Source organism: Cheilinus undulatus, linkage group 12 (genome assembly GCF_018320785.1).
Source record: "Cheilinus undulatus linkage group 12, ASM1832078v1, whole genome shotgun sequence".
In the NCBI taxonomy this organism is placed as follows: Eukaryota; Metazoa; Chordata; class Actinopteri; order Labriformes; family Labridae; genus Cheilinus; species Cheilinus undulatus.
This window is the reverse complement of record NC_054876.1, coordinates 34285159-34308704: the sequence shown is the minus strand read 5'-3', so window position 1 is coordinate 34308704 and position 23546 is coordinate 34285159. Positions and strand designations below refer to the sequence as shown.

The window sequence follows — 23546 nt, the reverse complement described above, 5'->3', positions numbered from 1 at the left end:
ATGGATGCAGCTATAACTGTACAATTATCAGAAACTTACTTTTTTTTTCCAAGTAGAACCCAAACATTTTTGCTCTTCCCCGGGCAGATTCTGCAAGAATTTTATTTACCAACTGGCTCCACTGATAGTGAAGAATCACATATTGACATGACAACAGCTGCCTGTTGAGCTCATATTATGTAGTTTACTTCTGAGCAGCAGTGCACTCCTAGAATGTCTTGTGTTCTGCTGCCCATAAGAAATAGAACAAACAGAATATTTGTCAGATTACTGAAGGTTCTGCCCTTCCCAAACCACTTGGCTTAGTCCCCATACGACCCTTTACCCTAGCCCTTAGCACAACCCTATGTTTTGCACATTTACATGCAGCGGTAGGGTGTCCCGGCTCTTGTTGATATGGGGTGAAGTGCCAGGGCTACATGGTCCTTCTGGAAGCAAACTTTGAACTGTTACTGAAAATCTGCCAAATTACTTTGTGAATCATTGGCAAGATTTGAAAATTCCAACAACAATCTTATATAATAATTTAATGTTGTTTCAGGGTATCATTATCCTCTTGATTCACACAATCAATCAAAAATTTCTAGTACTGTTGTGATATCCATTGGTGTAAATACTGTCAACTACTTGAAGGGTCATGCCATTTCCTAGGTAAAGGTTTCACCAGTACCTCTTGTAGCTTTGTTTAGACAGGCAAGGTGGTACTCAAAAAAGGGGTAAAACTTAGAAATAGGGCTGAGCACTTCAGTGGTGTGCTGTCTAGATGGATGTGAAATATATATCCCATGCCATGTAAATATGAAATGGGCTATCTGGCATGTCAGGTTAATTCTAAGGTTCCAATAACATTTTTAAAAGTTGTTTGAATGGAGGTTTTTTTTTCTTCTTTTTTTGATAAAAGGAAGGAAGGAAGCCCATTCATACCAGCTGGACTAAATAAAAATATTCTGGGATTCTATTTAATCCTGGTTCAAATGTTTAAGATAAACCCTGAATATTTTTAGATTTAAAATTGGACCTCAGTTGATGGATTGGCTGTGTTTCACCATTAAACCCTTTATTTTTTGGCCAGTGCAGCGTGCATTCAGTGTCACATCCGCTTCGTGGGGCCAGCCCTTCTGCTTCTGTGTGACAGGAAACGGGAGTGGGATGTGGTATTTTTTTCTTGTTGGAATTAAAAGATTAGTAGATGGTTAATGGCTGACCTGTTTCATGATGTTTGTTCTGTGGTTGTATCAGTGTCCCTCCTCCTTAACCTGCTGAACTCCATTAGACTGAATCCTCGGTGACTCTCAGTGATGGTTGCTTATGATTTAATGGATGAGAAACGGTGTCACTGCTGCCCTTTTATAAAACACTCCCATATAGAATGTTAAACAGGCTCATCTGGAGTTAGCACTTACATGCAAATATCAGTGTGTGGAAACGAGCGGATAAGCCTGCAGAACCTTGTGAGAGATCATAACCACATGTAATCGTCGACACTACAGAGCAGGATTTGTGTTATCAGACACATCTCGAACACTGTCTGCATCAAGTAAACATACAGTACGTGTTCCATTCAGAAAAAAGCATCTGTGTGAGCAATCACAGGGTTGCGGCGATCCAGATGTTTTTTTCTCTCCTTGCCTCCCCTCTCCTCCCTTGAGATGTTTGTCTGTTTTCAGTTCAAATCCCTCTTTCTCTTTGAGTTCAACCTTCGACATCCGTACCTTCCCCAGGATGTCTGTCACAAACTGCAGTCCAACATTGTGACAATGCTTTTGTTCTCCCGAACCTCTTTATGAACTTCCTGTTTTCCGTATCCTTTTTTCTGTTCTTTCCCTCAAGGTCTGGCGCACCTGATGTTAAACCGCCAAGGTATGGGGTCTATTGGTTTTGCTTTCCTTCCCAGCCACCGTATCACAACATCCCCCTCCCTCCGCCCCCCCTGAATTCATTTGAGTTAACTGTGCTGCACTAATATTTCCTCTCCTCTTTTCTCACATTCTTGCCTATTCGTTTTTTGCTTCCTGTCATGTTATGCTCACTACTCACTCAATTTTTGTCCGTCAAACCCTTGTCCTGACCACTGACTGCGCTACTGGAACTTCATCTTTGACCTCTGCAGTTTTACGCCAAGGTAATGCATCTATGCTCATGGTTTCATGGTGTTTTCAAAGGAAATTAAAAGGTATAGAGAATTTAAAAAGACTGGAGCTCAGGACAAAGATCTCCCTTAGGTATGCAAAAGTTCTTGACTTTTTCTGTCAAATAAGAATAATAAAAAAACAGTTTCCTTTACATTTATTCAATCTCAATGCTGCATACAGAATTTATAATGGGATGGTACTGATTTCTCAAATGTATGATCATCCGGTTGTTTATGATCACTGATCAGTGAGTTGCAAAAAACATCATTTCAAATGATTCCTACATTGCAGAGGTACTGATGTGCTGAATATTCATATAAGCACTGATTCAGGGAAATGGATTTCAGACTAATGATGGCACACATTTTTACACCGCAGACATGTTTCACTAAGAGTTTTGTTGTAGGAGAGATGCTCCTGTGTTTTCCTTGTGTTTCAGCCCCAAATGATTAAAATCAAGCTCAAAACATTATAGAAAGTAAATCTTGGGAATCAAACATTCATCTTAGTCAATATTTGGCAAAACATCTGCAGAAAAAAGGGCATTTTTGATGAAGAAAAACTGGGTGTTTCTGACCTACATGAAGTCTGCTGTTTTCATCCTTTGTGTTTTCTGAGATTGAGATAAAAGTCACCGTCCTGTCTCCATGGTGATCAGTGTTTTCTGAATCTACGCTTTGATGGCCCACACTGACAATATATTAATAACAACAAAAATACACTGTGCTTGTTTTCATGTTTCCTCTTCAAGTGCATGTAACGTAGATTATTATCTAGAGATGAAATGTGTCCTGGTTGAGTTTTGACAGAATGAACACATTGTAGGCGTTTTTCTAGAAAATAATCCCACTTTGTTTGACTGCTGTTACACCTCCTTTTGTAGTGACTTTTCTCTCTAGTTCAAAGAAACTGCAATCATTCCTTATAAGATCCTTTTTTCATTTACACTAAAAAGTGCTCTGCTCTGGAAAATTAAGACACCACTATACAAATGTAACCCTCTATGGTTCTTCTCTTTATGGTCTTTGGTTTGTGTAAAGACCTTTGTTTTATTGCAAAGTCATTTCTCCTAACCTCAAAATAATTTTCTCTTTTTATTTTTTATTGCAGGATATAGAAATCACTAAAAATGCAATGAAAACAAGTTCCTATCTGTGGTCACAGATGTATTATTTTCTACCTGATTTCCCAAAGTTGGACCAGGGTGTTTTTGATGGTTTCTTAGTTTGATGATAACAAATAATGGCTATAATAGGCTAGCAAAACTAGTGCCATAATCATAATCTGCTTTATCTGTTTTATATGCCGACTGCATATGAACATGAAAAAAGTCTTGGTGATGTCACCAATGGTTATTGAAGGGGTAATGGGCAGAATGGCAAATCATTGCTCTGTCACTTACCCCACAAATTATATTCAGTTAATAGTACATCAGCATTTCATTCAGAAGCATGTTTGTGACACATGAGGAGCTTTTCTATGTTAAAGAGGCTTAGATAGCTTCTTAGTTCAGCACTGTTCTCTTCAAGACCTTCATGCTAGACACTAGAGCAGCGTTACTCAACCCTTCTCAACCAAAGAGCCAAATTGTTAAAAAAAAAAAAAAAAAAAAAAAAACATTGCAAGAGACACAATCTAAGTGGTGAACAGTGGCAAAGTAGGCACAAAATGCCAAAACTGGATGAAAAGTGACAAAAAGTGGAGAAAAAGTGGCGAAAGGGCATAAAATGTCAAAAACTGGGTAAAAAGTTACACAATAATAAGTTACAGGTGGCAAAAATGGTCAAAAAGTGGCAAAAACATGACAATTATTGAGTGAAAATTGACTAAAATGGGCAACAGGCAGCAAAAGGGGGGTGAATGGGCAAAAGGCAGCTTAAATGGGCAAAAAGCAGCAAAGAGTAGCAAAAAATGGGAAAAACAGTGGCAAAAGGCAGCTTAAATGGATGGAAAATGGCAAAAAAAAAAGCAAAAAACAGGATAAAAGTCAAAAACTGGGGAAAAAGGGCAAATACTGGATAAAAGTGGCAAAAAGAAGTGACTGAAGTGGTCTTAAAGCAGTAAAAATTGATTAAAAGTGGCAAAAAAAATTGCAAATAAGGGCAATGAAAATATACAAACAAAAATAAAGGCTGACAATTAAAGCCAACTGTTTAAGTGTGGGAAACAAACTAATTAATGTGACTTGCAATGGATAATTTTTGAGGTCAAAGTTTCCTTTTTTAACGTTTTCTGGGGGAATAATATTTCAAATTAAGAGCCACATGTTGAGTATCGCTGCACTAGAGGGTCTGCAGTACTGAAAAGTTTGTGATATTGAGTGCCTCCACTCCAGGTAAATTAACAGAGAAAAAATAACTCTTGTAAAGTGTGTTGATTGATGATAATTGTAGTGTACAAGTCAATTTAGACTTTTACTAACTAGAGCTGGACAATTTCCAAAAATAATTAAATTGAGATTTTTTTCCCCCAATATTGTGATTGCGATTTTATATGCGATTATAATTAGGTTCCTCATCTAATGTTTTTTTTTTTTCCCAACAAATTCAAGCAATAGATCATTCTATATTATAACCTACATTCAGTCAGGAACACTCTCATCATACATTTAACAATTTTGTATTGCAAAATGGATCTACAGTGCGGAAGGCTCTGCTCTAAATATGATTCCTGAGTTCATCAAGCTGCATGCTTTGACTTCCAGGGAGTGCATAGTTAGAAACCCCCATATGGATAGATACAGTCATGACAATGTATATTAAAAACAATGAAATTATTTCAGAAGCAATTAATCCATAGTAGCATGAATGTGAATATGAGGGTGCACCAAGCTTTGAGCTGTAAAGGAGGCGGCTGGGGTGGAGGAGGTGAAGCTTTGCCGGCAGCAGCAGTATGGTGCATCAGCATTAATGCAAGCGGAGTTTACTGAGAAGTACATCATTTAAAGACACTGCTGTGATAAGAGAAAGAGCCGTGATTGGCTGTGGGGGCTATCAGCTGATTGTGGCTGGGGGCTATGACTGTGAACTAACACTAAATTCATCAGTATTTGATAGAATGGCCAAGGGCAGAACGATTACAAAAATATCTAAGTGCAATTTTAATTGGTCATACTGCAAATTTGTAATCAGTGGCTTTGTTGAAGGGAATTATCATTTTTATTTCACTTGTTTTAATAAAGAAAAGGAAAGAAAAGGAAAAATGATCCTGTTAAACATTTCTAAAAGAACTGACTCTTGAATGTTTGCATAATGAACAAAAGATCTCTACTGCTGCAAACAATGAATATATTAAACTGGTATTTTGACACATTTAGAGAAATGTTGCAACTTCTGCGATCTTTAATTTGCTGCTGGCCATGTTGCAGTTTGATCTAATCAATCTGGATTAATTACCCAGCCCTACTAAATGTCTTCTGTACCCATTAATTCCCAACAGCTGTCCCGCATTTAAACTTACACCTGCTCCATCCTAAAGTTACACCCAAGCTTAACTTAAACAGACCTTAAAACCAGCTGGAGCACTGAGTTAAACTTTAAGTTGCTCATAACTAAGTCGAATGCGACATTATACCCAGATGTAAAGCCACTTTCAGCCTTCGGCTCAGTTGTCCAATCACATTAGAGGAAAATCTATTGAAACAAAATGATTTGCTGCCAATAAAAATGAGTGTCTTGGGCGCAGAGAGCTGTGTCCAGTGGAACATTTTAGAAAAACCAACAAAAGAAAAGCTTTGAATGACCTGCTTGGCAAAAGTTAAAGGTCTTCTCATTTGGTTGCTGCCCTTTAACCAAGGAATGTCTTGATCTTCCCACACAAATTGATCAGTTTGACTTGTTTAATGAATATTAAAAGGAGATGACAACTTGGTGCACTGAACCCATCATCTATTTTTAATTTTCACTTAAAATGCCTGAGTTCCCTGTTTAAATAAAAACAGTACCTCCTCTGGTTCCTATTCAGTTCTAAACAACTGAAAGAATCCTAATTATTTACTCATGAAGAGTTGAGAAATCAATATTTGGTGGGATAAAGCAGATTTCTAATTACAGTATTCATGTGTCTTGGCATGCGCTCCATCAGTCTTTGCTGCTGGGTGATTCCACTCGTAGTGATCATCAAATTAGTCTCTTATTAGAGAGCGAGAGCTGTACCTGGCCTGAAATTCATCAGACACTTGAAAAGAATGGTTTCCATGCAAACAGAGATGCTTAAGTATATTGGAGTGGTCTCTTAATATTCTCCAGAGCTGTATATGTAATCACTGTGTGATAGTATTCTAACAGAACAGCCTGCAGATGTAAACTAAAATAGTATACTATCTTTGATTCATGTTTTTCACACTCCTCTGGAACATAAATTGGTGAGGATGAAACACCAAGTGGGGGGTTATCCTGGGTGTTCTCACATTCATTTTCTGCTGTTGGACTGATAACGCTCATATTGAGGTCATTTACAGTAGATGAAAAGGCTTAAGTGAACACTTCTCAGGGTGGTAACAGCACTCTCTCTCTCTCTCTCCGTCACTATAAATGGTGCTGCCGGGGGCTTTACATGACTGTGACATTATAGATTATGGTCAGGATTCTTTGGTTACTCGCTTTGGGACAAACTTGGTCATGTAGTAATCAGTCTTTACCAGGCGAAAAGATAATGTTCAATTACTGCGCCTACTCTCTTCCCACAGAACAACGGAGCCACTGCCTCAGTTATGATTAGCATTGTCTGCTGTATTACAATAACACTGCTTTATCAAATATTTAGTAACTTACAGCAAGTGTGTCCTAAAGGCCAACCAAAATGTGCTCTATAAGGAAATGTAAATGTACTTTCCCTATTATATTCATCAAAAAGGAGGAAAAGCCCTTAATTGATTGAGGAATTAACGTTTATATGAAAAAGCCTCCAAGCAATACTCGCTACAATTAGTAACAAAGTACTGCACATTATGTTGTGGGAAATACACGAGACATCAAAGTTTTATTTAGCGTTTTAATATTGGACAAATGTTTGACAATGTTCCAGCTTTAGCCTGAGGGGGAAACCCAAGAGAGCTGTCTGATGTGATCTGTATTTACCTGACCAAAAATAATTTTCAAACAAAATTTACACCACTGGTGTCATTTGCCAGGGAGAATCCCACTGTTACAATATGAATAAATGAAAAGCTTTTAGAAGCACTTTAGAAATGCAAGAGGTGGCTTCTTGTGTTTGTGCCTTTGTCTCAGAGAGTGCTCACAAAGACAGTCTAAATGGCTTTGTATAGCAGGCACAGATGTCATTATAGACTCCTTACTACTAATGAGAGAAAAGCATCCATACAGCAGTATATTGTCCTGACTTGTGTGGTACCATTATTGAATTGCAGGTGTCAAATATGGATATGGCAATTTTAAAAACAAGACTTTAAAGGTTTCATTTTAACTCACAGCATTACTGCTGTATGACTCCTGCAGGCTATGCTTATGAAATGAATGAGTGTTCTATTAAAACAACTGTCTAATACATCAGTCAAGAGCAAATTGCTGTATATTATCATATTGTACAGTATTGTATCATGTCATATTCTACTTAAAATACCCTGCTATAGGTTGTTTGCAGTTACCTGGTCCTCATGGCACACAAATGTGGGGGCAGGAAGTGACAACAGCAGATAGGAAATAATGGGAATGGAAGAAAGTTACTACATTAAAGCTCTATGTAGACCTGCATGCTGCTTTTATCGTCAGAAAACTTCTACTTAAGTATTATCCCTACCCTTTACCTCTTAAACAGCTTTTCTCCCTCTTTTTGTCATAAATAAACATATTTATTATTTACTTATTTATAAACATGCTTAAATGGAAACGTTGATACACTGTTAGCCACTGTGTTTTCATCTGTCAATTAGAAAACAGAAAAAAATAGTTTGTGAAGACAGTATGAATTTATTTGGATTAGCGTGTGTTTTACTTTTAGCACTAGGCAAGGCTACGGTGCTACTTCTGTAAACAAACATTTGACACAACAGTTCATCAATGTACTTTTTTCGTGACTTAACTTTAAAGCATATCAAATCCCTTAGTGCATCTTTACCTAAATTGGACTGGATTGAATTACTTTGATGTCATAAAGGGGAGGTATATGAAAGTGGCCCCACCATCCTTGAAATTTTCTGTATGTGGCCCTCAGTGGAAAAAGTTTGAACACCCCTGGGTTAGCCAAAAGGCCCAAGTCTCTAATAAGAGACAGGGTTCCCACTGTGATGAGCAAGGCTCAATGGACCTAAGCATTAGAAACACAAGCAAAATCAAGGTTTATCGTGACAAACCGTGACGACTTTTACTGGATAATACCGGACTGCTAGATGGAAACAGACCGTATGTAAGCATTGTCTGACAGCTTTCCTCCAGGCTTTAGATAGACTTTTAATCCATGCTGCCCTCTTTTCTCTGTGAGATTTTAAACTTTATTTTTTTTACCTGAATATGTCACTACTTTCAGAACCCAAAAATAGCTGAAGTTTGTATCATATGGTCTACTATGGTATAATATATTTTATTGTATCATATTGTATTGTACCATACTGTAACTTATCATATCCTATTATATTGTACCATATCTTATTGTATTTTATCTTATCTTATCATGTTGTACTGCACCATAACTTATCGAATTGGATTGTATTGTATTTTATTGTAACATATCGTATTGTATCATCTTGAATAGGAAGGTATTGTATCGTATCGTATTATAAATCGTAACATATCATCATCTCATCATCACAACCTTGCAATTCTCACCCCTACCACGCTAATACATGGCCGTGCCTCCTGGCCAATCTTAAACTGTTGCCCCCAGCGCACACTGTGAACGCCTGACTTAGATTTCTCTGACAACTTAGTCCTCGACCCCTCCCTCCCCCAAACAGGAGATGAGGCGCCATCTGTGCCTCAGGCTTTTGGACAACTTTGAAATTAATCATATATAAACTTTAAATTAATGAGCAATCCATATGTTGGTGCAGCCACTGCAGCAAAGTGTAATTTTAAGAGATAGATTAGAACAGGTGGGCTACAAGGAGGTAGTTGCAGATGATATTATCCAACCTGATGGCAGCTTTCCTCCTCTACAGCGTTTAATTGATCATGTTGCGACAGCAATTAATGCTTAGCTACAAGTGCTGCCTTTGCAGATGTGGCATAGGGGCAGTATTAGCAATTTTAAGGCTTACATGATCAATAGGAAGCTTAAGGCCCTTAATATTTTTAAGCAGCACACTTCATTGGACTGGCAAGGAGCAGAGATTGAAAGATTCAATAGGATTCTGAATTCAGAGGGACCTTTAATGGATTCAAAGCATAGGGTGAGAAGAGATAGAAGATTGGACGATGACAGGAGGGGGAGGTGCAGGAAAAGCAGCTATATGTGACAATAAGGAGAAGCAGGAGAGATATAGAGATAGTTGCTGCTTTTATATTCTGCTGAGCTTTCTTTTTCTGCTGGCGGTATACAGTAGTCTTATAGCTGCAGCACAGGTAGAAGGTTGATGCCCCTGGTTAGCTGCACCATGCATTTAGAGCTAGAAATCTACAGTGAAGGTTGCACCAAATTCTTCTTTTGTTTTAGACCAAAAAACAGCCAATAGCGTCCTTTTCCCAGCTTGCTACCCTGCTTCCTGCACAATGCTGCACCTCCCTCTTTAGCAGGGATATGGCTCACTGCATTTCCAGCCGCCCACGCTCTTCCATTGATCCCTCAAAGGCCTTCACAGGGGCTTCAGGGTCATCTGCTGGTGACGTCTTCATTACAGAAAGCTGGTAATGACAGAGATAATTGCAGAGGATGTGCAGAGAATATGATTAAAATCCCCTTCATATGAAGACTAATCTCTCTTAAGGTTAGATATTAGATTACCTGTGCCAGTGAGGTTGTTGATGGGATATATAAGCACTCATGTTCCTTTAAATTAGGCCTCAAAAGCTTTTTATTATCCCATTTTACTCAACAGTGACATGTTCTACATCAACTGCACCTGCACTCAGGTCCACACTTTACCCACAACATCAGTCAAATGCTGGACTTCACATTGAGGATGAACAACTGTAGCCTAACGAGATCCTGTCCTCTCAGTAGTGTAGTACAGCACTCAGACAATAGAGACTAATAGGGACCACTGATCCTGCTGGCTTAAATTGGCCCCGGAGTTCAGGAGCAGACACTTACTGTACAAGCAAACACGGGCTTAAGGGACAGCTTATCCGTCCAGCTTGAAACAGCTTGCTCAGTAGCTTCAGGGCTGAATCTGACAAACAAGCAAAGGAAGAGGTGTACGTACTGACTTCAAACAGACCATTCATCAGTTCAAGACCTTTCTTATACAGCAGCTGAAATTAATCTTTGGTTCAGTGTCGAACAATGGCTTAGTGTTGAGAAGCCTTGACCCTGAATTTCCAAGCAACATAGTAAACAGTGTGTTTATTATTCAGTTTAAAGTCAGGCAGAGTGAAATCCCACAACGCCACAATCAGAACACACAAAGCTGCGCCTTTACCCTCCATGGCGTTCAAGGTTTGCTATATAAACACTGCTTTCAATGTATATTTTTACAATATTGATACATATTACTGCTTTGAAGTGGCTTTGTTTATTCTTGAATTCATTGTGAAAATTTGTATTGTACAGGTTTCTGAGTCAGATTTTTGTGTAAATCTATGTTACTAACTTTCCGTCAATGTACTGTATCTTTCCAGCTTTCTACTGTATCTATGCTGTATTTGTAAGGTGCAATAATTCATAGAAACATTGTTTATAGTTGTAAAATGAAATATTGAAAGACAGGGAGGAATGAAAGAAAGAAAGGAAAAAGGTCAGAAGAGGAAGGAAAGATGAGAAAAAGATTAAACCCTAATAAAACAGCTTTGTTTTTCACCTTAAAGCTCCTGTGAGAAATTTTAGCTGGTTATGAAATCAACCACATTTAACGTGGATTGGATTAGCTACAAGAATAATCAAGGCCAAAAGTGACTATTTATTTCCAAAACAGTAATTTTTTATGCCTGAAACTGTTACAGCGGGGTAGGTGTCAGATTAAGTAATTAACTGACTGCTATTGACCCAGACTTTAGTGTAGATTTTCAAATATTCAAAGAGTGATATGTACAGTACAGTGCAGAATTTTTAAGCCTGCTTGGGCAAAAAAATTGTGAAGGGTCTGGCTGCAGACCTCAGGCAGGTCTTACAGAGTGTTCATCTGAGACCCCGTATATCTCAGACAGGTACAACATATTTCCAGTTTTAGATATATTTTTTATTCAGCTTTATTCATAAACAAAGTCTGACAGTAACATTCATTAAAATAACCACATTGCACATATTACAAAGGAACAATTCATAGATAAAACAGAGAGAAGGTCAGGGGTCAAATTTGGGATTAAATTCTGAATAGACCCATTTAGGAAGGAGTAACACAAACTGTGGCTCACTCTAGCTTCGTTTGCTATAGCTGAAGCTAACATAGGTGCATATAACTTCATAAGCCAATGTAGCTGAGTTATCTTTAGCAACATGAGCTTTAGCAAATATAAATAAAGCTAATACAGCAGCATAAATAGCATACCTATGTAGCTTACATATGTGCTTTGTGAGGCTAGTTTTAGCTACGTAGGTAATGTTGCTACATTAGCTACTTTGTTCCATGATCTAAAGCTAAGTAAGCTTCAGCAAACTTAGCAAAAGCTAACTTAGCTATGTGGATAACATTCAAATGTAGTAGTAGCATACATAGTTGCTTTGTGAGCTTAGCTTTATTAACATAGCTAAGTTAGCTATGTTGCCGATTAGCTATGTTAGCTTTATACCTCCATGATCTATAAAGCTTTAACAGACTTAGCTAAAGCTAACTTAGCTACACAGATAACATTCACATGTAGTTTACGTAGCTTAACGTAGCATCTTTGTGAGTCTAGCATTAGCTCCTTTAGCTATGTAGCGCAGTTACTTATGTGGCTTCATTATCTAGCTTACAAACAAAGCTGCATGTGCTACACTGGCTTGAATGTTTTCATGGAGGACAAGCTTTTTTTTTTTTTTTTTTTTTTTTTTTTTTTTAACCTGTAAGCAGACTGTTTACTCTGCCTTATTTTCTTCTAAAATCACATTTGATCACAAGTTTCTATGAGATCTCATGTCTGCAGAATCCCCACTATGAAAGTGTTACTAAAAATGGCAGGTGTGTGGTGTGGACTCAGTCCTGCTTAATCATCCAGATCTAGTGTGTCTCAAAGATCCAGTCTAAAGGAAACATTGAGACTTTTTCCACCATTTCAAAATCACTAAATAATAAGAGGTGCTTTTTTGTAAACATGGGTATAAATCAGCACAAACCAAACATTTCTCACAAGAGCTTTAAGTTAAAATGAGAACTGCTATTATTGGACCAGTTGGGCTAAACGTTTGGGATTTGACAGCACATTTTAACACGCTTGATAGAAGTCCTTTAGACTGAGGCTATGAATTAAATGTCTAGCCATACGTGACAAATGATATATATACATTTTTTTTTTTACATGTCACCCTGAAGGTAAAGCTGGACATTTTAGATGTTTTTACTGCTCACAAATCATGAAATATTAAAAACAACAAAATCAGAACTGTATGAAAGGTATTGCTCAAAGCTTTTAAGACAAGTTTTGAATACACTTCAGTCAGTCTTTACTCAGTATAATGAAAAGAAATGAAATATAGAAAAAGAGCAAATTAACATCATTTAAATGGTTATTTCTTCTTTATTCCAACTGATGATTCAGTGTGCCAAGAGTATTTACAGCAACATTGTTGATATGCAATAAAATAATGTCTATTTGTTTTTGGGAAGTTTTGTGCTTTAGAGGTGTAAGCTTCCTTAGGCCTTTTGTGTGGCTCTTTTTAAGGTATTTTAGAATATCAACTTAATCTATGTGCAAACTATATGCATAAATATAGGACCTGTATAACATGCAGGTCCTATAATTATGCACTGTTAAAATTATGCATGAAAAAACTCTACAAGTTATGCATATAATTATGTGTAACATTTAGAGTTTACAGGTGTTTGCAGCATATTTGAATAATTTCACACATAAATATAAGGTACGATGTAATTTATTAATTGGTTAGAGTGAAATGTTTGTCATCTAAGAATTTTTTTGTACTTTTTTACTTTGTCTAGTCTTGATTAACTCACACCTCAACATCTCAGCAGAGTAGATGAAATACACAACACTGTGCTGTAAGCAAACCTATGCTTGAAACAGAGATCTAATATATGTCTCCCCTCTCAGGGCATGAGGAGTCCATGGCCACCTTCAAAGGCAATGAGTTCTTCAGCTACAACCTGTCCATGACTCCCATTCAGAGCAGTTTGGACGAGATCACGCTGTCCTTCCGCACTCTGCAGAGGAACGGCCTTCTGCTTCACACAGGGAGGTCTGCCGACTACGTCAACCTGTCACTGAGGAACGGAGCTCTGTGGCTCGTCATCAACCTGGGCTCTGGAGCATTTGAGGCCCTGGTAGAGCCCGCCACCGGGAAATTCAATGACTACGTGTGGCATGATGTTCAAGTGACACGCAACCGTCGCCAGGTATGTAAAAATTAACAAATCAGATCCAGGTATTCTAATGTAATTTTGATACAACGTGATACGATACGCTTCAAGATGTGATACAGTGATACTGTAAGATACACTTTGATAAATTGTTTTGACATATACAGTATGGTAAAATGCAATATCTTAGACTTTGAGATAAGATATAGTAATCTTTCTGATAAGACAGCATTTGATGCAATTCAGTATAGTTTGAGTTACAGCATAATATGATACACTTTGATGTCAGATAAGATACAAGCCCTTCCCAAACAGCAGTATACCACGGCCCAATACAAGACCTTGAAATTTTCTTGGGCCCACCAAAAGCTTTGTACAACCATAACATGAGAATTCAATATTTACCTTTTTTTCTACTTTTGGTTTCATAAACAGGGAAGTCCAATGCAAACGCCTTGGTTTTAGATACATTAACATTACTCAGAAAGTGTTTCTGGGGTCACAGAGTACATTTACTGAGCCAGAGCCATTTCTTTTGTTTTAACCAGGCATCTACGATGTCACTTACATTTTGTTTTCTAATATACAGTATATCTGTTTAAACATACTTTATGGTGCAGAAAGCTCTTTCTAAGTAGCATTAATGTCTCAGAAGACTGATGAATTCTTAAAATCAGGAACTAAGTCTAATTTCTATTATTTTTAGTTCCTTAATGACCTCTCATGGCCCACCTACAGTACGTCTTGGAAAATCCATCCATACATTTTTCACACCTTTTATGCCATCGGGGGTTTAGGGGGACTGAAGCCTATCCCGGTTGTCATTGGGCGAGATGCAGGGTACACCTTGGACTGGTCACCAGTAAATCGCAGGGCTGACATAAAGAGACAGACAACCAGGTACACTCATATTCACACCTACGGCCAATTTAGAGTAATCAGTTAACATAATGAGCATGGCTTTGCTGGGAGGAAGCTGGAGTACCCTGAGAAAAACCACGCATTCATGGGGAGAACCTGCAAACTCTGCAAAGAAAGGTCCTGATTAGGGAAGCAAATCATGAACCTTCTTGTTGTGAGGAAACAACACTCACCCCTAGGTCACTGTGAAGCACACAATATTGTATGATATGATATAGTTAAATGCAATATGATATAGTACAACACACTTTGAGATATTATGATAATTGAGGTGATACAATGCCGTACAATTTGAGGAACAATTTGATAGGATGTGATACGTCAGATACAATATGATATGTCACACTTTGAAATATTATACCGTATAAGGCAATAGAATGCCATACACATTGAGGAACGATTTAATAGGATTTGATACATTAAATACGTTATGTCAGATATGTCAGATTCGATAAAAATTGTCAGATTCGATACGATACGTCAGATACCATACCATACCATAGCATACAATACAATACGTCAGATTCATTTCATTCCAATACATAAATACATTTGAGACACAAACCAATGGATATGCATCTATTGTATAATGTTTGAAATTGATGATGCGATATAAAACACTAAGAAAGTTGAGACAAAATAAAATACAATAGATACACTGTGAGGAAAGATGTGATCTAGGATATGCTTTGATAATACAGTATGTTATGATATGATAGGCTTTTGATATGACAAACTTTGAAAAAACATATGATACAATACACCACACTAAGATATTAAACTATGATGCAATAAAATACAGTACATCTTAAGACACAAAATAATACAATTTCATAAATCTTTGGATATGAAATTATACATTACAATATAATATACTTTGAGATACAGTATGTTTATGATACATGCATGATATGAAAAGGCAAGCATTAGTCAAACTTGGATTAAGATGGGCTCAACAATGTACACACTAGCCAGGTCTGCATCATCTACAAGGGGGTTAACATACATGTAGCACAGTTATATTGAACAATGGCGGTTCAAGTTTTGTAGAATCTTTAATATTCATGCTCTCATTTTCCCATTTTCCACATACTGAAGCATATTGCATTCTCATATCAGGTCACTACCCTCTTTTCATGAGGTAGATTGCTTTGTTGGAAATTGTGAGTCTTTTATAATCAGGTAATGTGCATTTTCCCATCATATTGCTGTGAAGGTCTTTTTGCCTTAATAAAAGAGAGGCTCAACTCATAAAGCAATACCTATTATATTCATATACCCTGCACTGCCTGGGCTTTTTTCTACCCTTATAGAATGAAAATTGTCCTTGATGTTGTCATGCAGGCTCTGACCAACTTCTCTTTAACAAAATATAAACATTTTTGAGGATTTAACCACATACACGCCTTTGCAGAAATATCTGGGCGCTCATGCAGGAAATAGGAGAGCTTTCTTATAATGACTCAGGCCATTGCACTTGTCCCAAATTGTGTTGCTGTACCTACTGTACTGTACTCAAACAACACGACCCTGAGGTTTTCTTATTCATTAATTTTGTCCACTGGATGAAGCTTAGTGCTGAGGTCCCTAACTAATTTACAGACTGCTACAATGTATCTGTAACATTAAATGTTACCCTACTGGTGCTCTTAACTGCGGTCTTTCTATAATTACTCCCTTCCCACCGCACCTTCAAGCTCCACCAATTATTGGTTTTGATATTAAAGGAAATGTGTGAAATGAATGTGGCTGCAGATAATTGTCAATTTTTGCTGGTCTGTGGAGAGTTTTAAAACTTTGGTGCATCAGTAAATTCATTGTTGGTCGGATGGCCAACTAAGGCAGTGAACATGTCTGAATGTTAATTTTTCTCTGCTGTTATCTTACATTGGGCTTTTTTTTAATCCGCATTAAAACACACAAAAAAACCCAACTGAAATTGAAGTTGTTTTTTTTAAACACATTTTATTAAAATGTTGAAGTTTTGAACACAACACACAATACCCCTTCCCAATAACCAGCCAGAATAGCAAAACAGAAATAAATAGAATGCATATATGTGACCTCATAACACTACACACAAATATTTATATCCATAAAAGGAATAATATAATAAATAATAATAATAATAATAATTTAACAAAATGATAACAATAATAATAAAAATAGTAACAACAATAACAATAATAATACACATTCACATATTTAAAGAAAAAACAAATAAAAAAAATAAAAATTAAATACAAATAAAATAAAATAATAATAAAAAATAGATATTATTATTATTAATAATAATAATAATAATAATAATAATAATAATAATAATATTAACAATTTTTTAAAATTAATTAAATAAATAAAGCAAGCATGAATCTGAAGTTTTGATCACCAATAATAACATATTTTTACACCAGGTGGTTATGGAAAATCATTTACTTACCTGATCTTGTCTGTGTTTATTTGTTAAGGGTTAGAGCTAAAAGATCTCAAAAAGCAACACATCACACCAGCATCTAAAAAAATTGAAGAACAGATAAGAACTAAAGTCATCAATAGTTATTAGTCTTGAAAGGGTCACAAGTTGTTTCTAAGGCTTTCAGACTCCAGTGAACCACGACGAGAGCCATTATGCAAAAATCGAGAAAGCTTGGAACAGTGGTGAACCTTCCCAGGACTGGCCGGCCTACCAAAATCACTCCAATTCTGCAAATTCTGCAAATGCCAAAATCTGTGGATACAGATATCCTGCCTATAATACCATGATTCCCTGATATGAATAATTTTAGGAACGTTGCTTAACTGGTTGACTTACCGCATGTCACTATTTCAAGGTTATTTTTGAAATCCATATTTGATTTTAGTCCATTTTTCACCGTCTTGAGTGTTAGTCACAAGTTTATGTGATCAGGTTGCTTCTCAGTTTTTTCAAGTAGTGACTGCGGTGGTGTGATTGGTGGAAATCTTCTGTCTTTAATGGTATAGGTTTATGGTTTGTAATACACATTAGATTACAGAACTAGTTTAGTGTATGGGGGTCAAATTGATGCATTAGATAATAAACTTTCTCCTCCAAAATTGAAACTGCTCATTTTCAAGTCCAAATGTAGGTTTGTGCCTTGTTGGACAAAGATCCCTCCAAACAATATTTCAATAACGTTTGGAGGGATCTTTGTTGGACAAAGATCCCTCCAAATGTTATTGAAATATTGTGCTTACAAGATTTGAGGTCACAGTGACTATGACCTTCTACCTCAAAGCCATGAGTAGGAGTAGATATTTGTGCAAAGTATGAAGAAAGCCATGAAAGCATTCTTAAAATATCCTCTTTACAAGCAGGGGGTGGTTTTGAGGCTTAATGACCATGACCTTTGACCTATAATCTCTAAAATCTAATCCAATAAGACTTAAACCAGAGAGGACATTTGTTGGTTCAGAGAAAAACCTTTAAAGCCTTTTTGAACTATAATGTTCACGAGAATGGGCTGCAAGGAAGGAAGGATGGATGGAGAGTCAAACAAACGGACAGACAATCTGAAAACATGATGCTTCTGGCCCTGGTTATCACTGGTGGGGAGGTATAAAAATAGGAGACCAAAAACAAATAAAGGGAGGATGCAAAACAGATTTAATGAATTACATCCACATCCTTTATTTATAATTATCTTCCCCCAAAATACTTAAAAGATAAAACAAGGAACCCAAAAGGGACTGGAGACCCTGGCCAAGAGGAAGGAGCTGCACATAACACAACAAACCCTTGATCTGAGGACAATAATGTGGAAAGCCTGATGAAAATTCATCATTTAAGCTTGCTGCATGCTTTAAATGAGGAATGACTTCTTATTGATCCCCATATTGGCTTTAAGCTGCATCTTTTTATGGACATTATAACTCATCTGGTCACATTTTAATTAGAACTTGTCACATTTACTCTCCTGTCAACTTAATCACCTCAGCAAATTAGCAGTTTTGTGATAATATGAATTTTAAGTTTACTTTTGGCTAATTTGATTGTACAGACAACCATAGTAGGACAGGAAATGTATGGAGAAAGATGGCATGACAACCTCTGAATATTTATGCCCTGTTCACCCCTGATGCCTCCTCCTGGCGTCATGTAATAGACATTATATAGCCTTTTTAGCCCAAGACACACCCAAGATCAAGCCAAAATTTAAGGTACACCATATCCATATTTATGCGAAATTGCCTCTTTAAAAGTGTTGCATTGATTTAAGTTGTTGTACAGTTATGTATTAAATGTATGGTTGTACAAATCCCCATGGCACACCTAGACTAGTATGAAACGCATGGTGCACAGCATTTTGGGGCGTACCCCTCTAAATTTTGCCATCCTAAAGCACAATCCAGGTACAAACCCAAGCACAGTGTGCAAAGTGATAGGATTAAGTTGTTTGTTTATACATGAGGATTTTTTGGGGAGTAACAGTATTCAAACCAACCTGAGCATCAGCTGTCATTCCCTTTTAAGAACTAAGCACACATTTTGGCTGACATACTGTTATTTTCATGGCTGATTTTTGTTTTTATTCTTTAATAGACTGAGCTTAAGTCAGCTTTTTAGACTTGTCTCCCTTCATCAGTTATATTCGACTGAGACGTTCCCACTCCATCAGAAACAATAAAAACACATGGTGAAAACTTCTGCATGAGGAACAAAAGTCTAACTTCATTCATAATTTGATCATAAATAACTCAAATCTATAGACAAATGGATAGGATTTGACATACACTATATTGAAAAAAATATTTACTCAGTCATCTAAATAATTTAAATCAGGTGTTCCAATCACTTCCATGGCCACAGGTGAATAAAATCAAGCACCTAGGCATGCAGACTGTTTCTACAAACATTTGTGAAAGAATGGGTCACTCTCAGGAGCTCAGTGAATTCCAGCGTGGTACTGTGATAGTATGCCACTTGTGCAGTAAGTCCAGTGGTGAAATTTCCTTGCTCCTAAATATTCCACAGTCAACTGTCAGTGGTATTATAACAAAGTGGAAGTGATTGGGAATGACAGCAACTCAGCCACGAAGCGGTAGGCCATGGAAAATGACAGAGCGAGGTCAGCGGATGCTGAGGCGCATAGTGAGCAGAGGTCGCCAACTTTCTGCAGAGTCAATCGCTACAGACCTCCAAACTTCATGTGACCTTCAGATTAGCACAAGAACAGTGTGTAGAGAGCTTCATGGAATGGGCTTCCATGGCCGAGCAGCTGCATCCAAGCCATATATCACCAAGTGCGATGCAAAGTGTCGGATGCAGTGGTGTAAAGTCTGCTGTCACTGGACTCTAGAGCAGTGGAGACACGATTTCTGGAGTGACAAATCGTTCTAGCAATCTGATGGACGAGTCTGGTTTTGGCGGTTACCAGGAGATCGGTACTTGTCTGACAGCATTGTGCCAAGTGTAAAGTTTGGTGGAGGGAGGATTATGGTGTGGGGTTGTTTTTCAGGAGATGGGCTTGGCCCCTTAGTTCCAGTGAAAGGAACTCTGAATGCTTCAGCATACCAAGAGATTTTGGACAATTCCATGCTCCCAACTTTGTGGGAACAGTTTGGGGATGGCCCTTTCCTGTTCCAACATGACTGTGCACCAGTGCACAAATCAAGGTCCATAAAGACATGAATGAGAGAGTTTGGTGTGGATGAACTTGACTGGCCTGCACAGAGTCCTGACCTCAACCCAACAGAACACCTTTGGGATGAAATAGAGTGGAGACTGAGAGCCAGGCCTTCTCGGCCAACATCAGTGTGTGACCTCACAAATGCACTTCTGGAAGGATGGTCAAAAACTCCCTTAAACACACTCCTAAACTTTGTGGAAAGCCTTCCCAGAAGAGTTGAAGCTGTTATAGCTGCAAAGGGTGGACCGACGTCATATTAAACTCTATGGATAAAGAATGGGATGTCGCTTAAGTTCATATGCGAGTCAAGGCAGGTGAGCTAATACTTTTGGCAATATAGTGTATGTTGATAAATCTCCTCTATGCCTAACATCAAATAAAGGTCAGCTGTAAACATTTATTTACTTATCTTCTCTGCTGGAATCCTTGGTTGAGCTCTAATGTGTGCATAAACAAGTGCTAGACAGATGGTATAGATATCTATGGCTATACTTTTAGTGGCGCTTATATGAGTGACAGTTATGTATAAGATTTTAATGTGAATCCTTTATCACTGGAGCAAGCTCTGATGTGCATTGTAAACTTTTATGTCCACCTTTTCAGTGCATCTTTCTCATAAAGTACAGCACCATAGACGATTTTGCTGTGGGAATTTGTGCAGCTATATATTATTACCATACAACTGTACAACTTAAGTTACTTTAATATTTTTAAGAGAGGTTATCTGTATGAATCTGGATACGGTCTTGGGCAAAAAAAGGTTGAAAACCACTGGTTTAAGGCACAGGTTCTTTTCTAATTTCCTCAAGATAGGAACCTGTAATCTTTGCTGCTGAGCACACCTTGTTTTAGATCATTTTCTGTTTAAACAACGCAACACATGACGAGAAAGTAGCAGCTACTTAGCTGGAAATTCATTTATTCAACTTTTGTTTAGTCTCAAAGATTCATTGAGGGCATGCCCTTATTTTCTATGTTGTTGAATTAAACAAAAAACAGGCATTAAACAAAACAATAAAAAGATAACCATCGCCATAATTTAAAATGAAAAGTTGTCGTAGTTTTGAACTGATCTATAGGAGCAAGTATTTGCAATTTTAAATATATATTATTTGGGCTTTTTCATGCCTTTATTAGAGGAGGACAGAGGATAGAGTCCTGAGACCTGGGTCGCCCACGTACATAGGGGTTTGACCTAACCACCATAACCTCTGCACCACCAAGTATTTGCAATTTAAATGTTTGTTTTAAAGGATTCCATGTTAATGTAGCAGAGAAGCTGAAAGCAATTTATCCAGGTGAAGTATTTGCCCAGGAGCTTAAAGCAACATCCAGTTACTTTTTGCATATTGATTATAAAATTGGATTATTATATAGTGTAGCATTGTGCCTGCTAAGGCTTTATAAATAAGTAAAACCAATGTCAGTGATGTCTCATATTTAGCTTTGCCCAGCCCATCTTTTCATCAAAAAAGGCCCTAAATGTGTCTCTTTTAATGCTGACACAGGAAATTTAAATTGCTTTAAAAGTAGTTTTAGCATACAGCACTACACAAACCAGACAACAGCTCTCTGACTTCCACACAGTCCCGCTATGACTTATCTGTGACATCATCTTCTGATAAACCTCATCTCATCATTGTTGAAATGTCAAATTTGTGCTTAATGAATTTTTTTGGAACATTTTCTTCCCTGTGACGGCCTGTTTTTTGTTTTGTCTTAAATTTGCCTTTGTCTGCTGTGCCTCAGTCTGCCAATGCACTTGGCACGTATTTGGAAGTGCATCTATGTGTTGAGACTCAACACAATGAATCAATTCAAACAGAGCTGAATGTTATTTTCTAACCTCAGAGAAGCATCTTAAAAAATCTGCAGGAAAGAAATGACACCGCTGAGTCGCACCAAATCTCAGTGGATCCTTCCCATCACATTATTGACACTTGAGGTAATTTGGCTTTGAAAGCAAAAGCTTCCAAAGCATTTTCTTCAAATCAAGTGATGACTTTGTAAGTTAAGCCCTAAATTAAGCTCAGCTTGTTTCTCTACCCCAAGCACTGCCATGGCGTTGTGCTCTGCATTCCAATATTTTATTTCTCCTCTTATTTTGTTTCAGACTCTCCCTTCATCTCTTATATATTCCTCACCGGTCACATTAACCTGTATATGAAGTTGCATTCTCCTCCACATTTATTTCCTGACTTACCCTGACTTCCAGAGGAGCGGCAATCCAATGCTTACGACGTCACTTCTGCTTTCCGCCCAGCATTTGATCCCTGTGTAAATTGCTTTCCCCTCAGATAAGTTACCCCTCTGACATGTAGATAGGGAGAAGTGTAACTCCCAAGAGAGTGCTGGTGGAAACGTTTTATTAGATCCACTGAAGCTTTTTCAAACTGGAATTTCTCCTTTTACCACCTCCCTCTCCATCTGTCCTTTCTTACTCTGTTGTGGGCGAAATGATTGGTGCTCACTCTCTCTTTTTCTGACTGGTATTGATGATGCTTTCGACTATTTCTGGGCACATGATTTGTTGTTTGTCCTCCTTAGCACTACACTTGCATGTGACTGCAAGGAACAGCAGTAGTTCCTCTTAAATCTGCTCCATATTGGAAATCCATTGAGATATGATTTTAGGTGTTAAAGACTAAAGCCTGCTTCCGGCCTCTAATTAATGATGTTTCTGCCTAATTCAATAATTACCTTTGAACCTGATCATCCCTTACCTCCTATTTTCAAACACCAGTGCAGTAGCTATCTGGGGATGCAGTGTAACAGCCGTTATTAGAAACAGGTCATGCCTTGCTAGACGCTGTGGAGTGAAACATAAAGCCGCATTAATCAATTCCCAGATATGAAAGCCCTTCTGCTTTTCTGACGTTTCTGTATACTTGCTGTATCATCAAGCCACAGTTGAGCTCTGCTATTGTCCACTGTAAGCTTAAGATACTGAAGGCCTTACCACTAGATGGACAGAAATCAATACCTGCCAGGAGCAGAGAATAACACGGCAGGACCTTGTTTTAGAGAGCTGACACCTGAACACAGCGTGTCAGGTCAAACCTTTGTCTCTTCTCCTTTTGCTTTCGACATACCTCGATGTTTACAAATTGGCAACACAAGTAAATTCTAAAGATAGGATTTAAACTCTTAGGCTGTAAAAAAATCCAACGGCTTCACTGTCATTTGCACATTTCAAAACACATTTGTTTTCTCCTTGCTTTTTTTAACCTGGCTGGGTGATCAATAAGCTCTTAATGTGGCTTTACTTTGCTCATTCAG

General features: G+C 37.6%; 1 protein-coding gene across 1 annotated transcript in view; it reads left to right on the top strand.

Annotated features, from left to right (window-relative positions):
- The window catches only part of nrxn2a (neurexin 2a), a 266470-nt gene that overhangs the window by 81687 nt on the left and 161237 nt on the right, over positions 1-23546 (top strand). The window contains exons 4-6 of the mRNA XM_041801644.1: positions 1831-1860; positions 2111-2122; positions 13433-13734. Coding sequence (XP_041657578.1) covers positions 1831-1860; positions 2111-2122; positions 13433-13734 — 344 coding nt within the window. The remainder of the gene's footprint in view (positions 1-1830; positions 1861-2110; positions 2123-13432; positions 13735-23546) is intronic.